The sequence below is a fragment of the Electrophorus electricus genome, chromosome 5, assembly GCF_013358815.1.
Source record: "Electrophorus electricus isolate fEleEle1 chromosome 5, fEleEle1.pri, whole genome shotgun sequence".
NCBI lineage: Eukaryota > Metazoa > Chordata > Actinopteri > Gymnotiformes > Gymnotidae > Electrophorus > Electrophorus electricus.
Genome location: NC_049539.1, coordinates 1,175,001 through 1,199,542, shown reverse-complemented (window position 1 = coordinate 1,199,542; position 24,542 = coordinate 1,175,001). Strand labels below are relative to the sequence as shown.

Below are 24,542 nucleotides of genomic sequence, written 5' to 3'. Positions count from 1 at the left end.
CATTGTAATAATCCGTATAAGATCTCGCTATTAAACCATATAAGGTCTTGTTAATAAACCATATAAGGTCTTGTTAATAATCAAAACATGTTTGTGATTGACACCATGCTTGTGAATAACAGTATGTTTGTAACCATAAAAAGATCTTGAAAGATGTTCAAACCTGTCCTGCTCCCCTCACCCTCTGCTGTCCTCGCTGGGAGGCTCGTCGCTCTGTCAGGGGCCGTGCAGTAAGAAGACCCACTATAAATAAACAAACATGAATAATCCATTACCTGAGAGGACACCAAGCCAACGAAGACGCAACAGGAGTGATGGGAAGCTTTTCAGATTGGCTGCAACATCAATATAGTTTGACTTCAGCCACAAACAAGGCCATTAAACTTCTCTCCATCTGCTGGTGAAAAGAGAACGCCCCTCCTGCTCACATACCCACCGATAACGGCTGGGCCTGGGCGTGCAGCACACGGCGGCAGAAACCTGGGCCTCGCTCCGCACTGCCTCTCTGTCCACACACAGATATACAGATCCTAGCCCGAGACATGTCCCATGTGCCAAATCAACTGTTTCATGAGCTCCCATAGCCAGAGTCATGGAGCTTTCTTGTACAAATAGAAATCGATGGTTCCGTAGCAGTCACGAGGGACTGTGACTCTTCCAGTCTCTGATTGCCTCCAGCACGCACATACCTGCCTTACCGGGAGTATCCCAGCGGCACGTGGTCTAGTCACACTCTGCTTCACTCTGAGTTCACCAGCGTTTCACAATTTGTGAGATGGCAGAGGTGCACATTGATTGATGAGCATATCAAATTGATGGAGGCCAAAGAAAAGCATGACTCTCCTCCACTCTCACACCACCCCCACCCCCGAGACACAGGCCAAGGCGCAATTACGCGCAGCACACACAGAGGTCTGAGATCCAAGCACTGAGCGTATTAGGTATGCAGCTGGACACGCGCGCACATTAGGCGAGATGGAATAGGATTTCTACCAGTCGCCAGAAGCAAAGAAACCCTCCGCAGCCGTGTCAGGGCTCCTGGGACTTACAGAGACAGGCAAAGTGAATTTAAGAAACTGTCATGCCTCAGCCGTTACATGGCCATGAACGCGCACGTGCCCTCGAATCCCCTCCCATCACCGTCTGCCACCTGCCCCGCTCTTAGTACGCCACTTGTTAGTTATTCCGCTCACCTGTTTCCACTTTTCCTCATTTAAACCCGCTGAACTCCGGCGCCTACAGGCCAAGTTGTCTCATGCTTCCACGTACCTCGCCATTGCTTTGTTTTTCTAACTAAAGGTTCCAATCAGTCAGAGAAACAAACAGGAGTAAAAACTCCATAACAAGCTCCCAAGGTGGAGGAAACGCAAAGGAAGAGGAGTCCACGCGGTCGGCTCAGGCCTCCAGAACCTGCACGAGCTCCACGGCCGTCTCACGAGCCTTCATTGCTTCTACACCAGAGCGCCATGAAAGTGTTGTCTCCTGATCCCAGTGCAGTAGTCACGCTATGTGTCTGTGTCTTGAACGTGTTGTCTCCTGATCCCAGTGCAGTAGTCACGCTATGTGTCTTTGTCGTGAACGTGTTTTCTCCTGCTCCCACCGCAGTAGTCACGCTATGTGTCTGTGTCTTGAACGTGTTTTCTCCTGCTCCCGGCACAGTAGGCACGGTATGCGTGTGTGCTATAGGAGGCGAGGAAACGCAGGTAAGGAGAAGCAGGTGGGAGCAGCACAGCTGGACATCGTGATGCGGGATGCTGAGGTCAGACCGGCTATGTGGAAGGGTCGGGGGTTGCAGTGATACGTGTATGTAAAAAACAAATCTTTTCACTGCCACTCACATCCATAAATGTACCCATTTCTGTTAAATATGACCGGCAGTATTATCAATGGAGGGTTATGGCAGCTTAGTTGTTTGTGATTTCACCCTAACGCGTGAAAATGGGGAAACGCTAAGCACTAAATAAGTGTAAATTACTCACATCTGTGGTGTCTCTATAAAGATCCCAGTGTACCAGAGGTCAGCACCTTGCATAATGGCCTGGCTGTAACAGAAATCCAGCCAAGATGTAATGTGTTCATACAGAAGTGCCTGAAATCCGGCTTGATGTGCTGATTTAAATAAAAAAAGGGAGGGGGTGTGTATAAATCAGGCTTGATAAGCAGCGCAATAAGCCTGTTACTGTTGTAGGGCTAAATGCTATTACAGCAAAGTCCTACAGCGGCCCGGCTAGTGCCTGGGAGGTCAGGGTGCAGTCTACCCGAGGCCAGACACACCAGGCTCCAGACTGGAGTTCAGCCTCGGTTCAGATTCAGGCCCTGGTATACTACCGGGCTGTTCTGGGTCACATCAAAAGGCATCCGTGCGTTTCAGTAGCGCTTGGTTTCTGTTGCTTGGATCAAAAAAGGAATATAGCAGCCCGTGTTGTGTAGAGGGCATTAGACAAGAACATTTCAAAACTGGAAGTGTGTCGGTGCTCACGTCATCTCGTATCATTACGACAATTAACCTGTGTGGCAAATGGGCCCAAAAGGAAGGATGGGCGCAGAACCAGCGAGGGCGTGGCCTCATTAGCGCCACATCCCCACTTGGGATGATGAGAATTAACTGCTGCGACAGGACCTGGCAGATAGGAGTTAAATGTTAATCAGAGCACGCAAGCAGGAATGGACGGGGGCCAAACATCTCCGGGAGAAGATGGGGTGATTAAAATCACACTGTGGGCGCTGAATAGGGCGTATAAAAGGAGCCCAGTCTAACACTGGCGATGCTTTTCGTGGTTATCTCAGTTGGTCAGTCATCAAGGATGGAATGATAATGCGAAAAAATAACGTATAATGGCAGTCATTTCCATTTTAATGGAATACTCATTATAATCACATAATATAATCACATACTTCTGGCACCTACCAGGTAAAAGAAAATCTCTTAGACTACACACACTGATGTTTGCTGGCTCATCTTTCAGGACAAATTGACCTGTTTCTCATTTTGAATGTGCAATAAAGCATTTCGTCCATCAGTGGATAGACTTGACAACTAAGCAACAGCAACATCTCAGCTGAAAATGAACAGTAAAAAAAGGCCACTGAATTAAGGTCAAATAAATCCAAATGCAGTCACTTCAGGATTTTAAGCAGACATCACTGGATGAAATTCTTCTGTGTCTTTTCTCCAAATGTTTCTGAAATGATGACTTGAATCTAACATGTGCACAGGGAGGAGTGAGTGAAATCTGGTTTCAGCCTTTGTGGTGCTCAGACACACGGCATTAGACGGCTCGAGTTCTGGCAATGGAATATTTCTAAAGCACAGCGGCTTGTTTCTCCTGATGCCTCATAGTTGGCTGTGAAGAATTATTCCTTCCAAGGTCTCCCGGACTACCAGGAGGCTAATAACTAGGGAAGGGCAGGGAGGTTTTGACAGTGCTCAGGCTACAAATAATCATATTCCAGCAGGAACTTTGATAAACCGCATAGCTGCATATCTAGCGTTAAAAAGCCATTCCCAGTGTTATGCTAAGATAAAGATAACCTTCAGCAACGCTCCTCTCCAACCTGCCAGCTATCTGGTTAACATTTCAGTCACAACGACAGTGACAGGAGCCATTTCATAGCCGACACCACGATCCCCCAGCTTGGGAGAGGAAATGATACACCACAATACTAGAGGATGTGTTAGTATTGGGGAACATGGGATCTCAAGGTTAACGTGACCTCTGAGAATAGGAGGCCAATGAAACTCCTTATATTACATACCCACAGGGAGTGTTTATGTCTGACACTGACTCACTCCACACCCAGAGGCAAGGGCTCGACTAAGTCACAGCACAGGGTACAAAGGCACAGTGACATCAATCTCCACCTGAGATACAACATAAAACAAATGATATGAGTCATCAGGAACACTGAAAATGCAAAATGACGCTGATGGGTTTCCTTCCCAAAGATTCTGTGACTTCTAATAATCAGATGTTGTTCACAATATTATATGTGTTTTAGTGTTCAGGGTGGAATAACAGGCAAATACTCCTGAGACACTGTATAATACACCATTATGTATGACTACTTGAGTGATTATTGAACAAAGTTTCAATGATCCTAATTTGAATCAACCTATTCAGGTGCTCACACACACACACGGATCATATGAGGTTAGACATCAGAAGTTATTCAACCAAATGCAGAATTACAATTGTGTAATTTAATTTCTTTTCACCTCACTCTCTCAGAACTGTAATTTTAAGGCTGTTCTAATATACATAAACTGTAGATTCTCTACATCCAGCTGAGAGAAAATATGTTTTCACATTAAAAAATGGAGTACCGCCGGTGCCATCCTCCTGTTGCTATGCTACAACGCAAGGACGTGCGCTGAGCAGAAGTTCACAGCAGATTGAGAAAAGCAAAAACAGAAACAAACAAACATAAATAAATACAGGGACACTATTCCTACTCACACTTGAGTAAGGAATACAGGGACACTATTCCCAGACGCACTTGAGTAAGGAATACAGGGACATTATTCCCATGCACACTCGAGTAAGAAAAAAATATTCCATCTAGGATAACTTGCTGATTTTATTCTCACAAGCAAAATTAAAACATTTTCTATTAAAAGCTCCCAGTAAGCCTCAACATGTAGAAAATTACATGAAATATAAAAATAACAGTGACATGTTCTATTTATATCAAAATAGGACTGAAAAAAAATCTTTTCTTTCCTATTTTCAAATGGCAGAGGAAATGTTCAAACTACAACCATTACACAGATACGAAATATACAGACATACAAAACCGTTAGATACAAGATATACAGATATATACAACCATCATACAGATATGAGACATACACACATGAGAAGGTAAGCATTACTGTCATCGGTGAGACATTCTCAGTTCATACCGAGAGCAACCCATCAGATTCACTTCACAATGACACGACTCTGAATGCAAAACTCACTAAAGCAGGAATTCAGTTTAAAGTTTAACTTCACAAAAGAAAAAAAAAAACCCCAGAAACATTGAACACAGACAGCATATAACACAGAGAGACTGTCTGGAACTGATATGTAAACAAACTGAAATGTTCACAAAGGTCTCAATAATCCCTCCCAAAGTGCTTGTTTACTTTGCTAACGGGGAGGAAAATGAGTAGATTAACCATGAAATACTGTTTCTCCTCTTCCACCCACTGCAGTTCTATCTCCACCTTCCCTTCTGAGTCCCAACGCTGGATAAAGTAGCTCTTTCCTCTGTAGTCATAGGACACGTCCGTCTGGTTTGACTCGGTCATGGACACAGGCCCACTGAAGCACCAGAAGGGTGTCTGGATTTCATCAAGGACAGTGAGGGCCATCATGCAACAACCCTGCATGATACGATGTAAAAAAAACACCAGGCTGAGATTAGACACTTAGGAGAGATGTAAATAAATATCAGTCTCAGATTAGACCCTGAGGAGAAATTTAAATAATACCAGTCTCATATTAGACCCTGAGAAGAGATGTAAATAATACCAGTCTCAGATTTAGATTAGGCGCTCATGATTTGCAGAAAATGTTGCTGGTGTTTGTATTTCTTTATTCATATGTTTGTTTGCCCATGTTCAGCTGTTTTTGTAAGCGAACAGTGGCTATCCTGGAGATAAATTTAGAAATATCATGAATTTATCTGCTCATATCAGTAAATATGAGCTTTGTGCCTGATACCTCTAGACGTCCCCGTAAGGCCTCAGTCATCCAGGGCAGACTGATGCTTCCAGACACAGGAACATGCTTCCATCTGCTTCCTCGACTGATAACGCTCAGCTGCACGTAACCATTAACAATCTGATCTGCAGAGAGTGTGTTAGCATATCAGCATACAGCATATCAAACCATGTTAGCAGCACACAGCCTGTTTAGTACCCAGCTAAAACCTTAGTGCATGATAAAGAGTGCTTTTACAGGGCTGAACGTTCAATTCAGTAGCGGGGCTGATTAATGTATGTTCAAAGGACATATATTAAACGTTCATATTTTCACTGCACTGCCGCGGCTGTGATTTCAGACTTTATAGGACTTTAATAGCGTCCCTTTATTATTTCAAATTCAGAACTCTAGCGCCCTCTACTGTCTGCCAGAAAAGGTAAAAAAAAGTACAGTAATATTCTACAGCAGTTTGTTACATTTTAAAGAAATTCTATAATTACACTCTGCTCTGGGTTTAAATATATGTAAAAAAAAACCAAACATGATATTTAGCTAAAAGTACAAAACCTTAATCCCAAACTGGTAACAGTTTAATTTGAGTGGGTACCTTTCCTGCAGAAAAGCTGGTCAAAGCGTGCTGAAGCGATTTTCTTCACTGTGTTGTGCATCTCAATATGCAAAGTGTATCCATGGAGACCGTACTCCGGGTCCACATCGTCAGAAGGGGCCTTGTCCTCATCTGGATGATACGGGCTGTGGAGCAGTAAGTGTGGGGATGAAATGGAACTCTGCTAGGAAGTGGGTGTAAGCTGAGAAGACAGCCTGAGGTAACTACAAAGACACGCAGGTGGCAGCAGGAGACAGAGAGTGTGTGTGTGTGTGTGTGTGTGTGTGTGTGTGTGTGTGTGTGTGTGTGTGTGAGAGTGCGTGTGTGTGTGTGTGTGTGTGTGTGAGAGTGCGTGTGTGTGTGTGTGTGTGTGAGAGTGCGTGTGTGTGTGTGTGTGTGAGTGTGTGTGAGAGTGCGTGTGTGTGTGTGTGTGTGTGAGAGTGCGTGTGTGTGTGTGTGTGTGTGTGTGTGTGTGTGTGTTATCCCACAGAGAGAGGGCTGATAATGGAGACAGTGTTCGGTCTCACCAGAAGATGGAGTTGTCATACAACCAATCCCCACACAGACACACAAACACACACAAATACTACAGGCATTTTATCATACACACTTAAGCACGTTAGTAACACAGAGGCGTGGAAAGTGAAGTCTGTGAAAAGGCTGTAATCTTGAGCAAATCTGAAAGCAAAATATGTCTTGGGAGGAAAAGGAGAAAGTGGTAAGCAGAAGAATGTGTAGGGTGGAAGGACCATACGCAGTGGATGAACCCAGGAGACTCCGCTCTACCAGCCTGTGATAGTGCAAGTTCACCATGATGAAGGCAATTTCACGTGGCTCCTGAAAATTTAATATAAATGGATTCAGGACATTTCAAACTCTGATCAGTACAGTGCCTCCAAGTAGTATTCAACCCCCTGCAGATTCTGCAGGTTTACACATTTGGAGTTAACTTAGCATTGTGAAATTTGGACTGTAGATGGGCCTGAGCATGTGATATGCACTGCAGCAAAAATAATGTTATTTCTCTGTTTATTATTTTTTTTTTACATTTTGCAAAGTTTATTAGAGGGTCAATTATTATTCAAATTATTCAAATTTTGTTTTTTTCACGCCTTTTCTGACTATAAAAGCCCATCCCCCAACAAATGAACGGCACTCATACATGGTCAGCATGGGAAGGACTAAGGAGCTTTCCAAGGCCATCAGGGACAAAACTGTGGAGGGTCATAAGGCTGGCAAGGGGTACAAAACCCTTTCCAAGGAACTGGACCTACCTGTCTCCACCGTTGGGAGTATCATCCGGAAGTGGAAGGCTTATGGAACTACTGTTAACCTTCCACGGCCTGGACAGCCTTTCAAAGTTTCCTCCCGTGCTGAGGCCAGGCTTGTCTGAACGGCCTTAGCACGGGAGGAGATTGGTTTCAATAAATATCATAAGTAATGTACTCCACCGCAATGGTCTCTTTTCCAGGTACCTATACTTTCAAAGCATCATGTAAAGGCCTGTCTAAAGTTTGCTCATGATCATTTAGAGGACTCTGAGGCAGACTGGTTCAAGGTTCTCTGGTCTGATTAGACCAAGTTCGAGGTCTTTGGTGTCGACCACACCAGGGGTGTTTGGTGAGAGGATGGCACTGCATACAACCCCAAGAATACCATCCCTACAGTCAAACATGGTGGTAGCAACATCATGCTGTGGGGCTGCTTGTCAGCCAAGGGGCCCGGCCATCTGGTCCGCATCCACGGGAAGATGGATAGCACAGCCTGCCTGGAGATTTTGGCCAAAAACCTCCACTCCTCCATCATGGATCTTAAGCTGGGTCATCATTTCATCTTACACCAGGACAAAGACCCCAAGCACACGGCCATGAAAACCAAGGCCTGGTTTAAGAGGGAAAAGATCAAGGTGTTGCAGTGGCCTAGTCAGTCTCCTGACCTTAACCCAACTGAAAACTAGTGGAAGGAGCTCAAGATCAAAGTCCACAAGAGATGCCCAAAGAACCTAGACAACTGGGAGAAGATCTGCATGAAGGAGTGGGCCAAGATTACTCCAGAGTCCTGTGCTGGCCTGATCAGGTTTTATAAAAAACGATTAATAGCTGTAATTACAAACAAGGGTTATTTCACAAAATATTAAACCTAGGGGTTGAATAATAATTGACCCTAATGTTTATGTTTAAAATGTATTCAATTTAATTGAGCACTTACACTTTTTGTTTGTAATATTTAGGCAGCTGTTAATAAATGCTACTCTTGTTCAAAGTTTGATGGCTCTAAATTATTTGCAACTTGTTGAATTTGAAAAATCTGCAGAGGGTTGAATACTACTTGGAGGCACTGTGTCTAACAGAGCAGGAGTTAAAGCTTAAAATATTTAAGACCATCTTCCGTGACCTGATTTCAGGTCAGTGAGTCTAGGTCAGAGGTCAGACATCAAACACACCTGCCAAACACCTACTGTCACACCCTGATCCAGAAACAGCAGCTCGACAAGTCTATCTGAAGCATAAACCTGCCCAGCACACTTGTTTAATGCCACCGTAGCTAGCAGTGACCTCCAGCCTGGCCTATAAGTGCACAAAACAACAACAAAATGATCATTATTATTATTAGGACTACCATTACTACTGCTACTATTACTACTGTTTTTATTCATATTATAATTATTCATATTAGAAGCCATAGCATCAATAGCAGTATTGTAATTATTACTATTAATTAAGTTAGAATGAAGTTACATCAGCAGGCCTTACCTGTATGTGCGTGGACAGGTAAGGGGTACCCGCATCACCCCATGCAGCTGTAGTGAAGCGATCCGGTCAATCCGCGGCCAGCGGACCGCACTCCAGCTCACTGTGACGGACGTGTCAGCGTAGTAAATGCCTGTCTGCTCGAAGGAGCTCTCTCGCCCGGTGGCCTCAGTCACTTTGATCTCCCACGCAACAGGGAGAGTCCTGCCAGGGAGAGTCACACCAACTACACATCTGACATGTAGGCTTGGACAGAGGCCACGGACTGGGGCGACAAGTGGGGATATTGTTTTTGTTTTCTTTAAAGGAAGAAATGGTCATAAATAAATAAAAATAATAAAAACAGACAGCTAAAGTGTCACATTCTGAAAAGTGCAATGCACTTAATTTTGTAGATTGAGGACATGCAACTATTTGTAAGATGGATAAAATCAAAAGTAAGACATCCAGTTAAAACTAAATCCAAGCACAGAGTTAAGCAAATAGCCAATATGGTACATTGAGAGCTAGCCAGAAGTACCTAAGACATCAATTAGAATGATAGAAACAAGGCCTGAGAAGGCAGGAGCGCTAGGTCCCAGAGAGATTTAATAGCTGTTGTTTGTGTCTGGGAGTCTGTGCAGATGATTATTACAGGGGTAGATCTCATCCACCTGTGCCTCTGTAACACAGGGACCCAGTGGGGATTTGTCTGGGCACGAGGAAGGAGCCAAGCAATTTATTTCTACGATTTGCTGAACCTTCTGAGCGGATCACAATTACTTCCACCTCCTCTACAAGCTGCATGGCCTTCAACTCGAAAAATTGAGTGGCCCGCCAACCCTAATCAGAGGTTAAGACAACAGAGGCCTGTGGCCTGTGGCTGATCAGCGATGCTTCCCTTGCCCTCCCCCAAAGGACGATGGGAAAACCTGAGCCACTAGCTCAGAGGCTAACCTTTAATAAGGCTGTGTGTGGCAAAGGGTGAGAAACACATGCAGACAAATATGATTTGGAAATATGCCATCGAGAGTTCAGAAGGGTCACAAAACAAACACAGCATTTCAGCTTTGTAAATGTTGCTCTGTAATACAGGAAGAGAGGTGGGAGGGGAAACGGAGTGTGTCATACTGGAATGTGAATGGATGTGTTACTCCACAGATAAAACCCCAGATTAATTAGCCAAGGCACGAAAGCGCATGATGACACTTAGAGACTTTTAACAGGGCATGCACTTCACAGCAGCAGTGTCACTGTCAGAGGCTCCCAGAAAACAAAACAGATGTGTCCGTGTGTCACATAATCACTGATGCGATTTATCCTAATTAGACCAAGCCAATTAGCAAATGCGCTGGCTGTCTGTGGCCTGCTGGGATATTGCCCAACAAAGGCTTCAAGTCGATAATACTGCTGATTTAAAGACAGAGAAAACAATAGTGATGGTGTAACCAAAAAACTTCCTAAAATGTTGTTTTTAAGGAACGGCCTAAACTGTTTTGGCGAAAGCCTGTTACGACAACTCACCTAAGCACTTGCTCTGACTGGTTTGGCAGGCCTGTGTAGTAATTAATGGCTTTAAGTTTCTTCCTCCATTTTTCACTGTGGCCGGTCAGATCTTTGAAGAGCAGTCTTCTCCAGTATCCCTTAGGCTTTTCCTCTATGTGAGTCATTCCCATACCATCTGTCACACCACCGACTAGTGTGGGTCTCTTGTTTTTAGCTTGTTGGCAGGTATACAGCTGATACCACAAAGCACTGGAGGAAGCAACAGTTCATTATGAGCACTGACAGAATGGAAATTGCGTTATGTGCCATAAAATCGGATCAAGAATTCTAACTAAACCACACTTGTTGCTGGCCAGTTCCTGGAAACGCTTGTTGACAAGGCCGACACAGAAGAGAGAGCCTGCATCTAACCAGGAGAGAATCTTCAGGAGGACTTCCGGTGGCATCCTAATCACACATGAGGGAAAAATAAAAAATAAATACCAGCCAAGACTGGCTTAGGTTAATACTTGAAATCCCCCTTGCGCTGCCTTAGTGTACGATCACCGTTTAATTCAAGATTTGAGCAGGCATACTATTCAATAGCCAGGCGTTGGGTGTGAAATGCAGTAAGTGAGCCTACACCTCCGACTTGCCTTTCTATGAAGTTTTCGTTCCTCTTGGCAAACCGACCGGGCAGGACTCCGGGGGACCTCACGGTGGATGACGGCCTGGACACACCACCTGTCAGTCTGCTGAAAGAGGTCGTAGGGGTTGAAGTCTCATCTGAGGGAAGACCAGAAACCTATCTTAACCTAGCTAATTTAGCTAAGCTAAGCTTATTACCTAACTAACGGCTACCTAACGCTAGCTGACCTGTTTACCTCAGAAACCTAGCTAACCTAGCTAAGCTAAGCTAACTTATTACCTAACTAACGGCTACCAAGCTGACCTGTTTACCTCTGAGACTTCAGACATGTAGAGGACATCTCTGCCGGTCTATTCCAGTGTATTTGTACCTGGAAAATGTTTTCCAAAAATCTCCGCGGACTATTTTTGAATGGCTCGCAGCTGTTAGCACCCTAAAAACTGTAGCTAGCGTTAGCTTAGCTTAGGTAAGTTATTGCTACAGAGTGTAACTAAGGTCGCGGCCGCGTTCGGTAGTCATGGCAACCGGGTTACCACTTCGTGCAAGCCAAGCTACTGTTCTTCTTCTTCTTCTTCTTCTTCTTCTTCTTCTTCTTCTTCTTCTTCTTCTGATTATTATTATTATGGTTATTATTATTATTATTATTATTATTATTGTTGTTATAATAATAATAATAATAATAATAATTCTTATTGTTGTTGTTAATAATAAGAATTATTATTATTATTATAACATTATTATTGCTCTTTTAAGCGAACGGTCTTCTGTTAGGTCTTCGTGTTGTTATTGTTATAATAATAATAATAATAATAATAATAATAATAATAATTATTATTATTATTATTATTATTATTATTGCTCTTTTAAGCGAACGGTCTTCTGTTAGGTCTTCGAAGAATGGCTGCGCGAGCAATTAATGAATAATGTGATACAGGCGCGCGCGAAGGGCACGCTCTTATAGGCACGGTCGTCTGACTTACAGGCACTTTGGTCATATATTTACATTTTCATTTACTATGTATCAGCAGGCCTGTGTAGGTTTGAATTTCGATATGTTTGGGTTTACAAAGGATGCTTCATAAAAGAGAAAGTATGCAGCAAGCGACGGCTCTCTGGTACAAGGTGCCCTTTTGATGCCAGAGGTGAGAAGAGATGAGAGAAAGGCCACAGTAACTCAACACCCATGCACGCACATCAAACCTTAAAGCAGGCGAGCTGCAGGAGGGGAAGACTAGGGACTCTCGTTCCCTAAGAACATTCAGCTGAGGCTACAGTTTGCACAGGCTCATAATCTTTGACAATAGAAGACTGGGCACATGTCGCGACATCTGCTGAGATATTCGGATGGTAGGGATAAACCTGCCTTGTATCGGCGTTTCAGGCTGGTCGGGGCGTAGTGGTGTGGGAGAGATTTTCATGGCACACTTTGGGCCTCTTAATACCAGCTGAGCATTGTTTAAATGCCACAGTCTGCCTGAGTGCTGTTGCTGACCATGTCCAGCTCCTTGAGACCACAGTGTATGTGTAGTCTGATGGATAGTTCCAGTAGGATAATGCCATGTCAAATTCATACCATTTCAAATTGGTTTCTTGAATGTGACAATGCGTTCACTGTACTCAAATGACCCCCACAGTGGGCAGATCCCAGTCCAGTAGAGGTGGATGGGATGTGGTGGAACGGGAAATCATGACTGTGCAGACAAGAAACCTGCAGCACCTGCGTGGTGCCATCATGTGAGTATGGACCAAAATCTCTGAGGAACATTTCCAGCATTTCCAGAGAGAGAGAGAGAGAGAGAGAGAGAGAGAGAGAGAGAGAGAGAGAGAGAGAGAGAGAGAGAGAGAGAGAGAGAGAGAGAGAGAGAGAGAGAGAGAGAGAGAGAGAGAGAGAGAGAGAGAGAGAGAGAGAGAGAGAGAGAGAGAGAGAGAGAGAGAGAGCGTGAAGTGGCAGGTGGCAGGTGGCGTTAGTGCTCTTTAGTGCTGTTGTCTTGTAAATAATTTTAAATAGCTGTTCTTGTAGTTCATAAGGGCTCTAAAGGTTAGTTGTGTAGTTACGTCCTTGTGCAGTTACATCCTTGTGTAGTTAGGTCTTTGTGTAGTTACGCCCTTGTGTAGTTACATCTGGGTGTAGCTACGCCCTTGTGCAGTTACATCCTTGTGTAGTTACGTCTTTGTGAAGTTACTCCCTTGTGTAGTTACATCTGGGTGTTGTTATGCCCTTGTGTCATTACGTCCTTTTGTAGTTATGTCCATTTTAGTTCTAATTGTGATACTGAAAAAAGGGATTTTTCCAAACAGATGAGGTTATCGTGACTAGCCTCTCTTATCCGACATCAGTATCTGTCAGTGCCGACATACGGACATCAGAGTTCCTCTAGCTTTATTCAAAACAAGTAATCTTGAAATGTCTAGTTGCCGTTATACCTTTTGTCCTGCAATCTACATGCACCTTCGTGGTAATTCCACCCTGCTGAGCCAGGAAAAGTCTTTGGTTGTAATAATTAATTGAGAAATTGACTGCAGTGTTTTCATTGGCTGTTGTCCACATAAGTTAGCATTACTAACATTGTAAATAGTTCATATTAACGCTACCTCTAAGCAAGAAGTAAACAAATTAACCTTGTGATAGGCATTCTGCTTTGGCTTATGGTTGCCACCCATCCATAATTATTTCTCCTTGGGACCATTAAGAACATTGTAAGAAAATATTTAATATGGTCATAAGAAAATGCAGAGTATTGCAGTTAAGAAATAAGGTATAAACCTCTTAACGATTTCCTTGGGGCTTAAGTTTTATTAGAGGATCACTTTTATGAATCTGGCCCCTGGATAGTTGATGACAGATGTTGCTTGATGTTGCTTTGGCTGCTGTTGCTAGCAGGCCTGAAGCACACAGCAGCCTTCTGGGGTAAAAGTGCACTTGCCTTTACCGCTTCATGCTTGTGCACATAAACGTGAGCGTATCAGGTCTGTCAGCTGTCAGGAAGTCAGACACACCCCCCGGCGTGTCAAACAGCAGGCCTAACGTCCTGCTTCCTGGGCAGCGTCTTCACATTGCTTACCTGCTTAAAATTGCTTTGACGCCACATAGTCAGTTCCATCTTGAAATGTTGAATTCAGAAAATTCATACAAACTTTATTTGCACTAAGAGGAGGCCGGTGAACAATGGCAGGAGTCTCTGGCTCACAGTAAAGTCCTGTATGGGCACTTAGTCCTTTCAAGGTAATCTGACAGTGAGATGTTGATATCAGGAGTAAATAAATGCCTTGCTCATCAGCCCTCTGAACCAAATATTGACACAAGAGAAAGATGCTAACACAGTCTTTAGTGTTTTAAAAACAGCGTCAACAACAACAACAAAAAAACTGTCGTACTGTAAATTCTGTTGAGCGTGTGCTTTTGGCTCAGGTTGCTCTCTGTGCTTTTCTCTGTTCAAGCGATCCCGCGGAGCTAACGGGTTTCTGCGCTGCTTGCCGCATGCATGCCCCAGCTGTACCACCTCGCTCCAGATGTGCTTGAAGATGCCCGTGTCACGCTGAAATAGTTTAGCACATGGCAGATCTGGAGGAGAGGTTTGCTAAAAGAAGTGCGTGTTGTTCCAGGCATTTCCCAAGATATTGCTAATATTTTTGGATGAAACACACAAACACATATTGTTACATTTAATGAATCACTGACTGTATGCTGAGAGCTGCTGACAGCTGAGGACAAATCCCTTATGTTGCATACATGGCCAATAAAAGCTACATCAGTTAATGCTATAATGTTATAATCTTCATTTTTATTCATATTTTATTGTATTAGTGTTTCATTGTTACATATAGAATGGTTTTATGTTCCCAAAAACTCAAACAAATAAAAAACACTACCCAGATTAATAGTTTATAATTATTGAGTAGCCCAACACTCATGCATGGAATATATGTTTGATTGTATGTTGTATGTATGTATGTTTTATGAATTAATGTATCTATGAATTACATTTATTACATTTTCTTTTCTCTTTCTTTGTGTTTTGTTTGTTTAAAATTTCTGCACATCCAGCTTCTGTGATGCCGTCTTTCCTCCGTCTAGTGGACGTTTGCCCATGTTTTGACGTGCTCTTGTTGCTACTTTTGTGGGTGTCCGTATCAGTATGAGCCAAACAATGCCTCTTTTATTGGGCAGCGGCCGCTTGGTGAGCAGAAGCTCAGACTGGATGCCCTTACACTCCCACACATATCGCATGTAGGTTCCTTTCTGTCCCTCTACATCTTTTTATGAACACTGAGGTTTTCTCTCACTGTCTGCACGGGGACACAGAGCTCCACACCCCCGTCTCCAGACATGGCTGCCTCTCCCTCTCTCCCTCTCTCTCTCTCTCTCTCCCTCTCTCTCTCTCCCTGAGTGAAGGAGTTACATGGGCATTTTTGTGTCTCACTGTATGGAAAGCAAATTTAAATTTCTCATATGGTGCTTTGATGAAAACTCCAGTCTAGCTGTCAGTGTAAGCAGTTGGAACATATGCGCTTGAGATCTCATAGGAGCGTATATGCTCATATATGTATTAATAACTGAGATGACATCATCAAGGCCAGTGTAACCCCTGTAACTAAGTGTGAGCTTCCCCTGCTGCCTCATTACAATCTATCACAGCCTGAAATAAACTTGTCTCCCCGATTTAGGGACAAAGCAACATGCATTCATTCATTCTTCCATTCATTCATTCATTCATCCATTGGTTCATTATTACATATGTAAATCTTTTTAATTACATGTTAATTTATGCAGATCTAAGTGTGTGCGTAGACAGTGAATGTCAGATACGAGATGACACTCAGGACCGACACAGGCACTGCGTGTTGAAGTGAATAGTTGTTGGTGGTGTGTGCTGTATCATTTTGCATGACTGCATGGCCGATGGTGGGGTGCAGCCCAGGGGCCCCCAGCATGACATTCCATGTATCCTGGTCAACCTGGCACCAGCTCCAGGCTACACACTGGGGACGGATGCTCAAGGTGGATTTATGCATGACTCGTCACTCCTGCTGACTGTGTTGTCTATGGTGGATGATCATACGAGGTGGTATTTACAGCCGTAGCTCCTCAGGCTTGTCTACAAGTCAGAGACGTTATCTATTGATAGACTAAATCCTGAAATCACCAGACTGATGTTTAATTAGAGATATGACGTTGGTGTGGTTTTTAAATATGCTTCTTGTGACATCATATAATCTTTTTAATTTATAGAAAAGGCTGATAGCGTGAGTCTAATGTGCATGAAACTATGCCAGGAGTCAAAATTACTGTGAAACAGATTTTATTATGCACTGCGAAAATAGGGCTCAGTCTAATAAAAAATGTTAATTATCTGAGCATAACATCCCCAACATAGGTACACTGTAGAGTGCGCAACTCTGTAAGGAATAGTTAGCAGAATCAGATGTGAGTGAATGAATGTGACAGTAAAGTAATGAATAAGTTAACTTGAAACTTGAAGATGGTATACCCACACCCCCTCCCCTGTCTTTAGAATAAGCCATCCATAACAGTGTGACCACTTTATGGAATATTGCCAATTAGTAACTCTGAGGAGTAAAGAGTGGCAGTTAATTAAGGAGGTTAAGTGAAGGTTCAACAATCCTATCACAGTCTGTGAAAATCTGTCAAACCGAGCACGAGACGCCGGTTAAGATCTCCAAAACTTTGCCCCCGCATTTTTTCAAATGTCATTACATGACATCGCGAGGTCCAGAACTGAACAAGCATCTTCCAGGATATTTGTCAACTCTTCTAATTAGCAAGGTTAGATGTTTGAATATGTCAACAGGCCAGAAAGACGAGCTAACCCCTCCACCCGCACCCAGTGCAACGCAGTGAGGCTGGAACGCGACTAACTAGCACGCGCCTTCCACTGGATGGAGCTAAACCATCTCGTGTTTCTCCGCGCGTGTACCAATTAAAGCAGGTGCCCTGGGCCCGCGCGTGCACTTACGGGTGCAGGAATCATCAGCTGCTGCACTGCTCTGTGCTGGGAGTTTGGGTCGTGCAGTAAAACTGTGTTGGGCGTTCCTAGTCCATGCTGGTTATTTGTGAACTAATCACGCTTTTTACAGCACTTACTGATATCTTGGACTTTCTCCTTTTCGTATAAGCAATTTCGAGCGCATTCCGGTACGTGCTCCTGCCTCAGAGCTGGGCTAGTGCTGTCCTGCAGAAGCCCGGCTGCGCGAGATGCGCCTATGGAGGGATGAAGACGCGCCTACTCCGTCTGACCGCGCGCGCTCCCCTCACTTCGCACCCAGGCTGCGCGCGCGTACACGGATGGCTCTAACAGGTAAAACCCCGAGATGCACGCAAGCGATAAGACGACACTATCCTTCCGGAACCTTGAATTTTGTGTAAGTTGAACGTAAATGGTTTATCAGGTAACCGAGGGGGGATAATAACTTGTAGAAATATGTAAGTCGCATGACGGAAATGTTACTTTGATGAAGTGACTGTGCGCAGCAACATCACACGTTTTAATTTACATGTGAAAGCAGTACATGGTATGTCGACCTGATGAAGGAGAGTTAGAACCGTGCCTGCAATATATATGGTGTGCTTGGTCGGTGCGGGATGTGCTCATTCTGTCTTGTTCCTTTTAACTATTACTCGTATCTTAATAGACATTTTCTTTTCAGAATACACAAAGCAAGTACTTTGAAGATCGTCTTGATATCATCTCATACGAATTGGAGGAGGGAAACCGCATCAGATAGAGAGAGGGGGGAGAGGGAGAGAGCGAGAGGGAGAGAGAGAGAGAGAGAGAGAGAGAGAGAGAGAGAGGCAGACTGGAGTTAGGGTAGACTGGAGCAGGTAATAGAGCCGTAACAAACCTCCAAGGGGCAGATCTTAGACATCAGTGCGCGCAGGACTCCAGTCCCGATCATGGCGCCAGCAGCCTGCCCCGGACACTGCGCGATGCTGGCTCTCGCTCTCCTCCTGGGATGTGGCGCGGGGTTGTGCCTGGGCCAGAACGACACGGAACCCATCGTCCTGGAGGGGAAGTGTCTGGTGGTGTGTGACTCTAACCCCTCTTCTGATGGAGGGGTCACCTCCTCGCTTGGGATATCCGTGCGCTCCGGCAGTGCCAAAGTGGCTTTTTCGGCGGTCAGGGGAACAAACCACGAGCCGTCGGAGATGAGCAACACCTCAATGACCATCTACTTTGACCAGGTCAGTTGGACCATCTCCGCTTACTTCACATTAACTTAGTTCAAGCTACTGTGTACGTAGCATTTGCTCTTAAACTTTGCAAATCCTAACCTGCTGATAAAAAAGAAATACACGCGAGTTAATTGCGCACTTTAAAGGACAGACGTAAGATATTTGTATTGTAAGTCTGTTTCGTTACTTAATTAAAAGTATTAAAAGGGCACATGTTGAAAAAATTATAAAGCCCATGAACCCAAATGCCATGTTAACATAAGGGTCATTTATTCAGTTCAAAAACACAATGTGAGACGTGTAGGATCGGTCGGGTTTTAAAAGGCAATTTGTGCCTCACAAAAACTGTGTTGAAGCCCCCGCGCTGTATGACGATATGTCCCTAAAATAAAGGCTTTCTCATGTGTGCTGTTGTTACAGGTATTAGTGAACATTGGCAATCATTTCGACTTAAAAGCAAGCGTGTTTACGGCACCGCGAAGAGGAATTTACAGTTTCAGTTTTCATGTGGTGAAGGTCTACAACAGACAGACCATACAGGTGAGGAGAAGCGCGCGCCGTGCCCCATGTTTGTCACACACGCTGGCGCGGACGCCGCTGTAGCCTCGCGCTGTGTGCATTTCCTTAACGCGTCATTTCTGTGCGAAATCAGACCATTGCAGGATTAAGCGCGTGCTGTCTTGTTGTTCAGGTCAACCTGATGCAGAACGAATACCCAGTCATCTCCGCGTTCGCTGGGGATCAGGATGTCACGAGGGAGGCGGCGAGCAACGGCGTTCTACTGATGGTGGAGCGCGAGGACCGGGTCTATCTCAAGCTCGAGAGAGGGAATCTCATGGGCGGATGGAAATATTCCACGTTTTCTGGATTTTTAGTTTTCCCTCTATAACCGCCTTGCAAATAGTTACTGCATTTTACTTTTTTTAAAAGACCGCAGAAGATAAATATCAGTTCGATGAACAAAACTCTTTGCGATGCGCCCGTAGCGCAGACATGCGATATGGCCAAATAAGGACGAATCCGTGGAGATCCCGCGCCATCCTCCATTCATCTCAGTGTGTTTTTACGGAGGAACCTGTCCATCGACTTGTGTGTAGTGCACATGTTGATTGTTGGATTCTATCGTCGGGCAAACGATTACGTTTGCTAATTGACAATTACCTGGACAACTATATAAATGGAAGATATTTAAGGTGATGATCCTAAATCCCGAACTAAGTATATTTATGCTCTACGTTGTGTTCGTATAGCCTTAACGATTTGGCTCCCGTCACGTGAAGTGGTAAGGAGCCACGAGCGGGGACGTTCCAGTGTCAGGAAACTGCTTTACGGCCTAAAGCATTTTTGCACGAATGGGAGATCTTGTTTTGTGGTGTTCATGGTGTTTCGTATGGATGCTGAACATGTGGAAAATGTGCCAAATATAGGCCGCCAACTATACAGTGATTATTAAAAAAATATATCAGCCAGTGGAGGCATCTTAAAACTTTTGCAGAACGTTCATCTAATTTATAAAATACATATTCACATGTGTTCTACATTCCGGATCTACGTACCTTTGACTGGTTTAGTGTTCAGTGACATTGCTCACAAATGTACATTGTGGAAAAAAAGAAAAAAAATCCCGATATGATGTCCCGCCTAATAAAATATTGTATTGTACGCGTATCTATTCAGTCTTTCTTAATTCGTGTTTTATGATTTACAGTCGCATCGACAAAAATGTGAACGTGTGATTATCACACGGAAATGTAGCGGATATTGATTCGAAATAATGACACTGAGTAGGTACAGAAGCAAGTTTAAAACGCTCTTGATGAGAAATGCCAATGCCGTTGTACACTGCTTCCAGAACCGGGACCTGTCCATGGTCCTGAAGTTACCCAGTAAGCGCTTGGTGAAATTCACGGACATATGAAGGACACAGGACTAGTGCGAACTCATTATCAGAAACTTGTTAGACTGCTGTCCTCGCCGCTTTAACGCTGAAGCAAGGACACCATATATATATATATTCTTTAAGAACGTGGTTATATATAATACCAATAATTAAAGAGAAACCTATTTTACAATATAAATTCTGTTGTTATGGCAGTTGTTGCTCATATATACATGGTCTCATAGGCTGAGGGCTTTTAATTATACTAAATATTATATTCCTCTCTTCCTCAGCATTGCTAGTCTAACAAACAAACACACAAATCACACACACACACACACACACACACACACACACACACACACACACACACACACACACATAATACACACAGACATGCGCACACACAGAGAGAAAAAACCCCCACACACACTCGCACATGCACACATACATATATGCAGGCATGCACATACAAACACATGCATGCATGCACACAGATGCACACACACACGCACACACACACACACACACACACACACACACACACACACACACACACAAACAAACAAAATGACCACAATTTTGTTTAAAGCTTTTACAGTTGGTTAAATCAACAAATCTAGAGAAATATTGGTAGTTGTATTACAGAGCAGACCTACTACACAAATAATTACAACTGAGACCGATATTTTCTAAAGAAATAAATGGTGTTAAATAACTGGGATTTGTAGATGTAAAGCTAATTTACGACAAAAGCCTGCCTGAATTCTATTCCCATAATGCAGCCCCTTAAAGACCATATGGTGACAACTCTGTTCAATTGATATAGTATTTGTTGCTCTATTTGTGTCTAAAGGGAAGAATTACCTGCAAATGTAATCTAAAGACCTATACTTTACCTCATTATCAGTTCAGAGATAGTATGATGCTGTTGCTGAAGACACCTGTGACAAATCTTCCATTTTGAGGTGTATCATGTGTTGGTACCAGCTGCAGCCTAGCAGAGAAAATATTACAGTGAAAGTGAATGTAAATCTAAATGGAAGAATATTTCCATTTTGAGTGACACCTTGCATTCAGTGACTTATACAAACTTATAACCAAAATGAGTTATTAACATTCTGGAAACAAATTGTTTCAATATTCACACATTTTTAATTTGCCATATTACAATGGTGTGTGTTTTACAAAGGACTAAAATGCTTAAGTTGCGCAGCTACTAAAGAAACACAATGCTTAGTTTATACTGTATAATTAACAATGGGCCATAATACTGTAATATTTGTAGAATATTTGTAGAATTTTGAAGCAATGATATTTGACTTAATTTATTATAGTATAATAATATAACTTAGTATAATTAGTATAATTTTTCATCTCCTGATTTCATCCTTTTACACCTTCATATTTCAGATATACTTTCAATTTGTAAACCACAAAATGGGTATTGTTCTTGCCCTTAGGGAGAAGAGGACATGGCCTTAGAGTATAAGTGCTGATGTAGGATCAGGTTCCTGCCTTCTTTATTTATTTATTTACTGACACGAACAGATCCTAGATCAGCACTCCTGCTCTAAGTTGTTTTTGGAAATATGAGCCCATATTGGTTTCAAACACAAGTCAGTTGTTTTCTCCCAGTGAACTAAGCACAGAGTCTCTCCTAGTCAAATCCTTCTCCAGCGCACGCGAGTGCGTGCGAGCTCTAGTCAGGTACTCGGCGAGACTGTGCCAGACGCAGACACACCGGATGTCTCAGCGTTCTTTCGCTTTCTTTCTCTCTTCTCTGTTTATTCATCAGTCTCCACTGCACCGTGTTTGAAATCCTCACACTTATTACTCACAGTCGCAATTTAAGACTTGAAACAACAAACGTAGAGTGCACCAGCGTTCAGTAGTTTCACAGTAATGCCATGCACAGTAATGCCATGAGGTAAGCTATCATTGGTTGATATTCTTCCCATGTGTTGTTAATAACATATGAGTTCTCTTCAGTGGTAAAGAGAAGACGGAGAAGAGTTGAGACAGAAGAGGTGAAAGACTCTTCTGTTCCTTTGGCACTGTTTGTGGAATGGCATAAACAGCCCTGTGTTTGCAAAAAACCAACTTATATACCATCCATTAAAGAAGCCAAGCTATAAAAACCACAGAAGTGCAATAAATCTCTTTCCTTAAAGGCATTTTATGAGTGCACAGATGGCTGAATAGTGTGTTTTTAATTATGAAAAAGTAGCAACATCCAAGAAACTCTTCCAGCATTAATGTGTCTCTTAGTCCTCTCTGTACAGAGGTTAGTCTTCTGAAAGACAATACCCTTGTTAAACCCCCATTGCGGACTAATTTGGGTACTGAGGGATTTTTTGCGATGTCATAGACCACATTCAGCATGATCATCTCACACCCTGTGATCTCACAGCAAGACATGCAGCAACGCTCCAAGAATTAGGCCTTGGAAGCGGCACAGTAATGCCACTCGAAGGTTATTAACAGTGTTTTTGGGGTTGTGTGGCTGCTGTGAAGTGTATTAGTCATTGATGTGTGGGTTCTCATATGTTAAATTCCCCATAGTTTGAGCTTTGCTGTGGGCCGCCGTTGAAATTCAAACTTCTTGTTTGAGCGAAGAGCCTCGCACTGGGACAGGCAGCTAATGGCATTAAAGCTATCAGAAATTAATTTTCACTTTAGCTGCTAATTACAAAATATAACACAGTCGTCTAATAAACACTTTTTTGCTGCAGGCACTGAAACAGAAATATGTTCAGTGCCACTATTATAAAACTCTTTAAAATCCCCATACCCCTGCCAGATTTTTAACACTGCAGTATGTTTAGATATTTTAATATGTTTAATAGGGTAAACTCAGTTTTGTGTAATTTCATGCAATGGTGAAGAGAATCGTGAAGGGAAATTTTCAAATTATGTGATATTTTCATAAGTGGACAGAATGATAATTACAGTTAAGTATTATTCAGTGAGACTATTTTCTCTGTATTAAAAAAAAACTGGTGAAAAGTTTGTAAATTTCGGAGTGTGAAGAGAAGGGAACTTTTGATAACATTTTGCTTTTGATGCATCTCAGCTCCCTTGCAGCTCTGGAGTCATGATTAACCAACCTTAACCCGTGTTCGGGGTTTGAAAATACTGGGCAAGCCAATCTTGACCAGGAAATATCTGGAGCCAATGTCAAAGCCAGGCTTTGAGATTGGCCAAAACAATCACAATGGGAGGAAGCCATGAGCAGCACGTTAGAAAAGGTTGGCCCTTCCTTCTGTGGACGCTTTCAGCTTGACAGTGGAGAAGAACTGGCATGGTGTGAAATTAACCTTAGATATGGATGACAAGAGCAATAAAGTGCTATGAGGTGGGTTTTCTTTTTGGTTTTAGCTACTTTGGATTTTGGGGGTAAATAGATTTCTCTGTGGATTAAGTAAATATTTTTTATGCTTGTGTTTTCCCTGTTCCTTTTCTCTGAACTTTTTATCACTTAAATATTTTATGTAAAAAAGACTGTCAGGCTAGGATGTGCCTAGACAATCAAAGTTTTATTCGCACTCTCAACAGGTGATTGTAAAATTCTAAGTAGGCAAGATTAAAATATGTGCTAAAGGTCTTAACCCCCTTACAATGAAAAGTTCTGCTAGAGGAGACAGACACACACCGTCACACCAACACCCTACGCTATGTACATTTTAGATTAGTTTAAATGTGCTTTTATTGCACTGATGTTGACTGCTCCTATGTTTACTAACTGAAACTCTAGTACTTATTGTTTATTGCACTTATCATTGTCTGTTATAGAGCTTGTGTATTTTGTACTTCTAGGTATCAGCATTCATCCCTGTATTCTACAGTATTCTAGTTCATTGGTATCTTGGACTCTGACCTTCTGTACTGTACTAGGTTGTATTCTATGAGGAAATGACAAAGCACTTTGTAAGTCGCTCTGGATAAGAGCATCTGCCAAATGCCGTAAATGTAAATGTAGTTGATAAATAATTTCCAGCGGATAGTGAATAAAATACCATAGGACTAAATAATAGGTCTGGAGTTGAAGAGGTCAATATTATAACCCTTTTCAACATTTTTTCTGTCTTTACATAACAATGAAAGTGTCTACACTACACTTTTTGTATGAATTAAACTCTGCTCCAGGGAAAAGGACCTCTGAAGGAAAATATTTCATCTTCAAACATTTATATTCATTTAAGTGAAGGTGAGCTTAGCTGTGCTTACAGATGAGCTCCTTATGTCGCCATAACTCCTGGTGAATGTGCATGATATTACAACAGTGGGTTACTTGTGAAAAAGGACTTT

The 24,542-nt window shown here is 42.9% G+C and overlaps 2 protein-coding genes and 1 long non-coding RNA gene across 7 annotated transcripts; 2 read left to right on the top strand and 1 right to left on the bottom strand.

The window, feature by feature from the left end:
* Positions 1-4,560: 4,560 nt before the first annotated feature.
* Positions 4,561-11,546, bottom strand: fbxo15 (F-box protein 15). Of its 2 annotated transcripts, none has more exons than XM_027021409.2 (10): positions 11,472-11,546; positions 11,168-11,263; positions 10,875-10,979; positions 10,551-10,781; positions 9,051-9,251; positions 8,741-8,864; positions 7,052-7,134; positions 6,298-6,443; positions 5,709-5,833; positions 4,561-5,368 (listed from the first exon to the last, which is right to left on the bottom strand). In XM_027021409.2, the coding sequence occupies exons 1-10, from the start codon at positions 11,498-11,500 to the stop codon at positions 5,099-5,101; spliced, it is 1,410 nt and encodes a 469-aa protein (XP_026877210.2). In that variant the 5' UTR covers positions 11,501-11,546; the 3' UTR covers positions 4,561-5,098. The 2 variants fall into 2 exon arrangements, with proteins under 2 accessions (XP_026877210.2, XP_026877209.2); XM_027021408.2 differs by having other exon boundaries at positions 11,168-11,266; positions 11,472-11,535.
* On the top strand, positions 11,194-15,155 carry LOC118241280. Of its 2 annotated transcripts, XR_004775962.1 has the most exons (4): positions 11,214-11,275; positions 12,231-12,302; positions 12,795-12,894; positions 14,599-15,155. It is a non-coding gene; the product is annotated as an uncharacterized LOC118241280 (long non-coding RNA). The 2 variants fall into 2 exon arrangements; XR_004775963.1 differs by lacking the exon at positions 12,231-12,302 and having other exon boundaries at positions 11,194-11,275.
* Positions 15,156-15,372: 217 nt separating this feature from the next.
* Positions 15,373-20,014, top strand: cbln2b (cerebellin 2b precursor). Of its 3 annotated transcripts, XM_035525847.1 has the most exons (5): positions 15,373-15,388; positions 17,296-17,541; positions 17,827-18,361; positions 18,773-18,892; positions 19,044-20,014. In XM_035525847.1, the coding sequence occupies exons 3-5, from the start codon at positions 18,074-18,076 to the stop codon at positions 19,239-19,241; spliced, it is 606 nt and encodes a 201-aa protein (XP_035381740.1). In that variant the 5' UTR covers positions 15,373-15,388; positions 17,296-17,541; positions 17,827-18,073; the 3' UTR covers positions 19,242-20,014. The 3 variants fall into 3 exon arrangements, with proteins under 3 accessions (XP_035381740.1, XP_026877207.1, XP_026877206.1); XM_027021406.2 differs by lacking the exon at positions 15,373-15,388 and having other exon boundaries at positions 17,148-17,477; XM_027021405.2 differs by lacking the exon at positions 15,373-15,388 and having other exon boundaries at positions 17,148-17,541.
* The last annotated feature ends 4,528 nt before the right edge of the window (positions 20,015-24,542 follow it).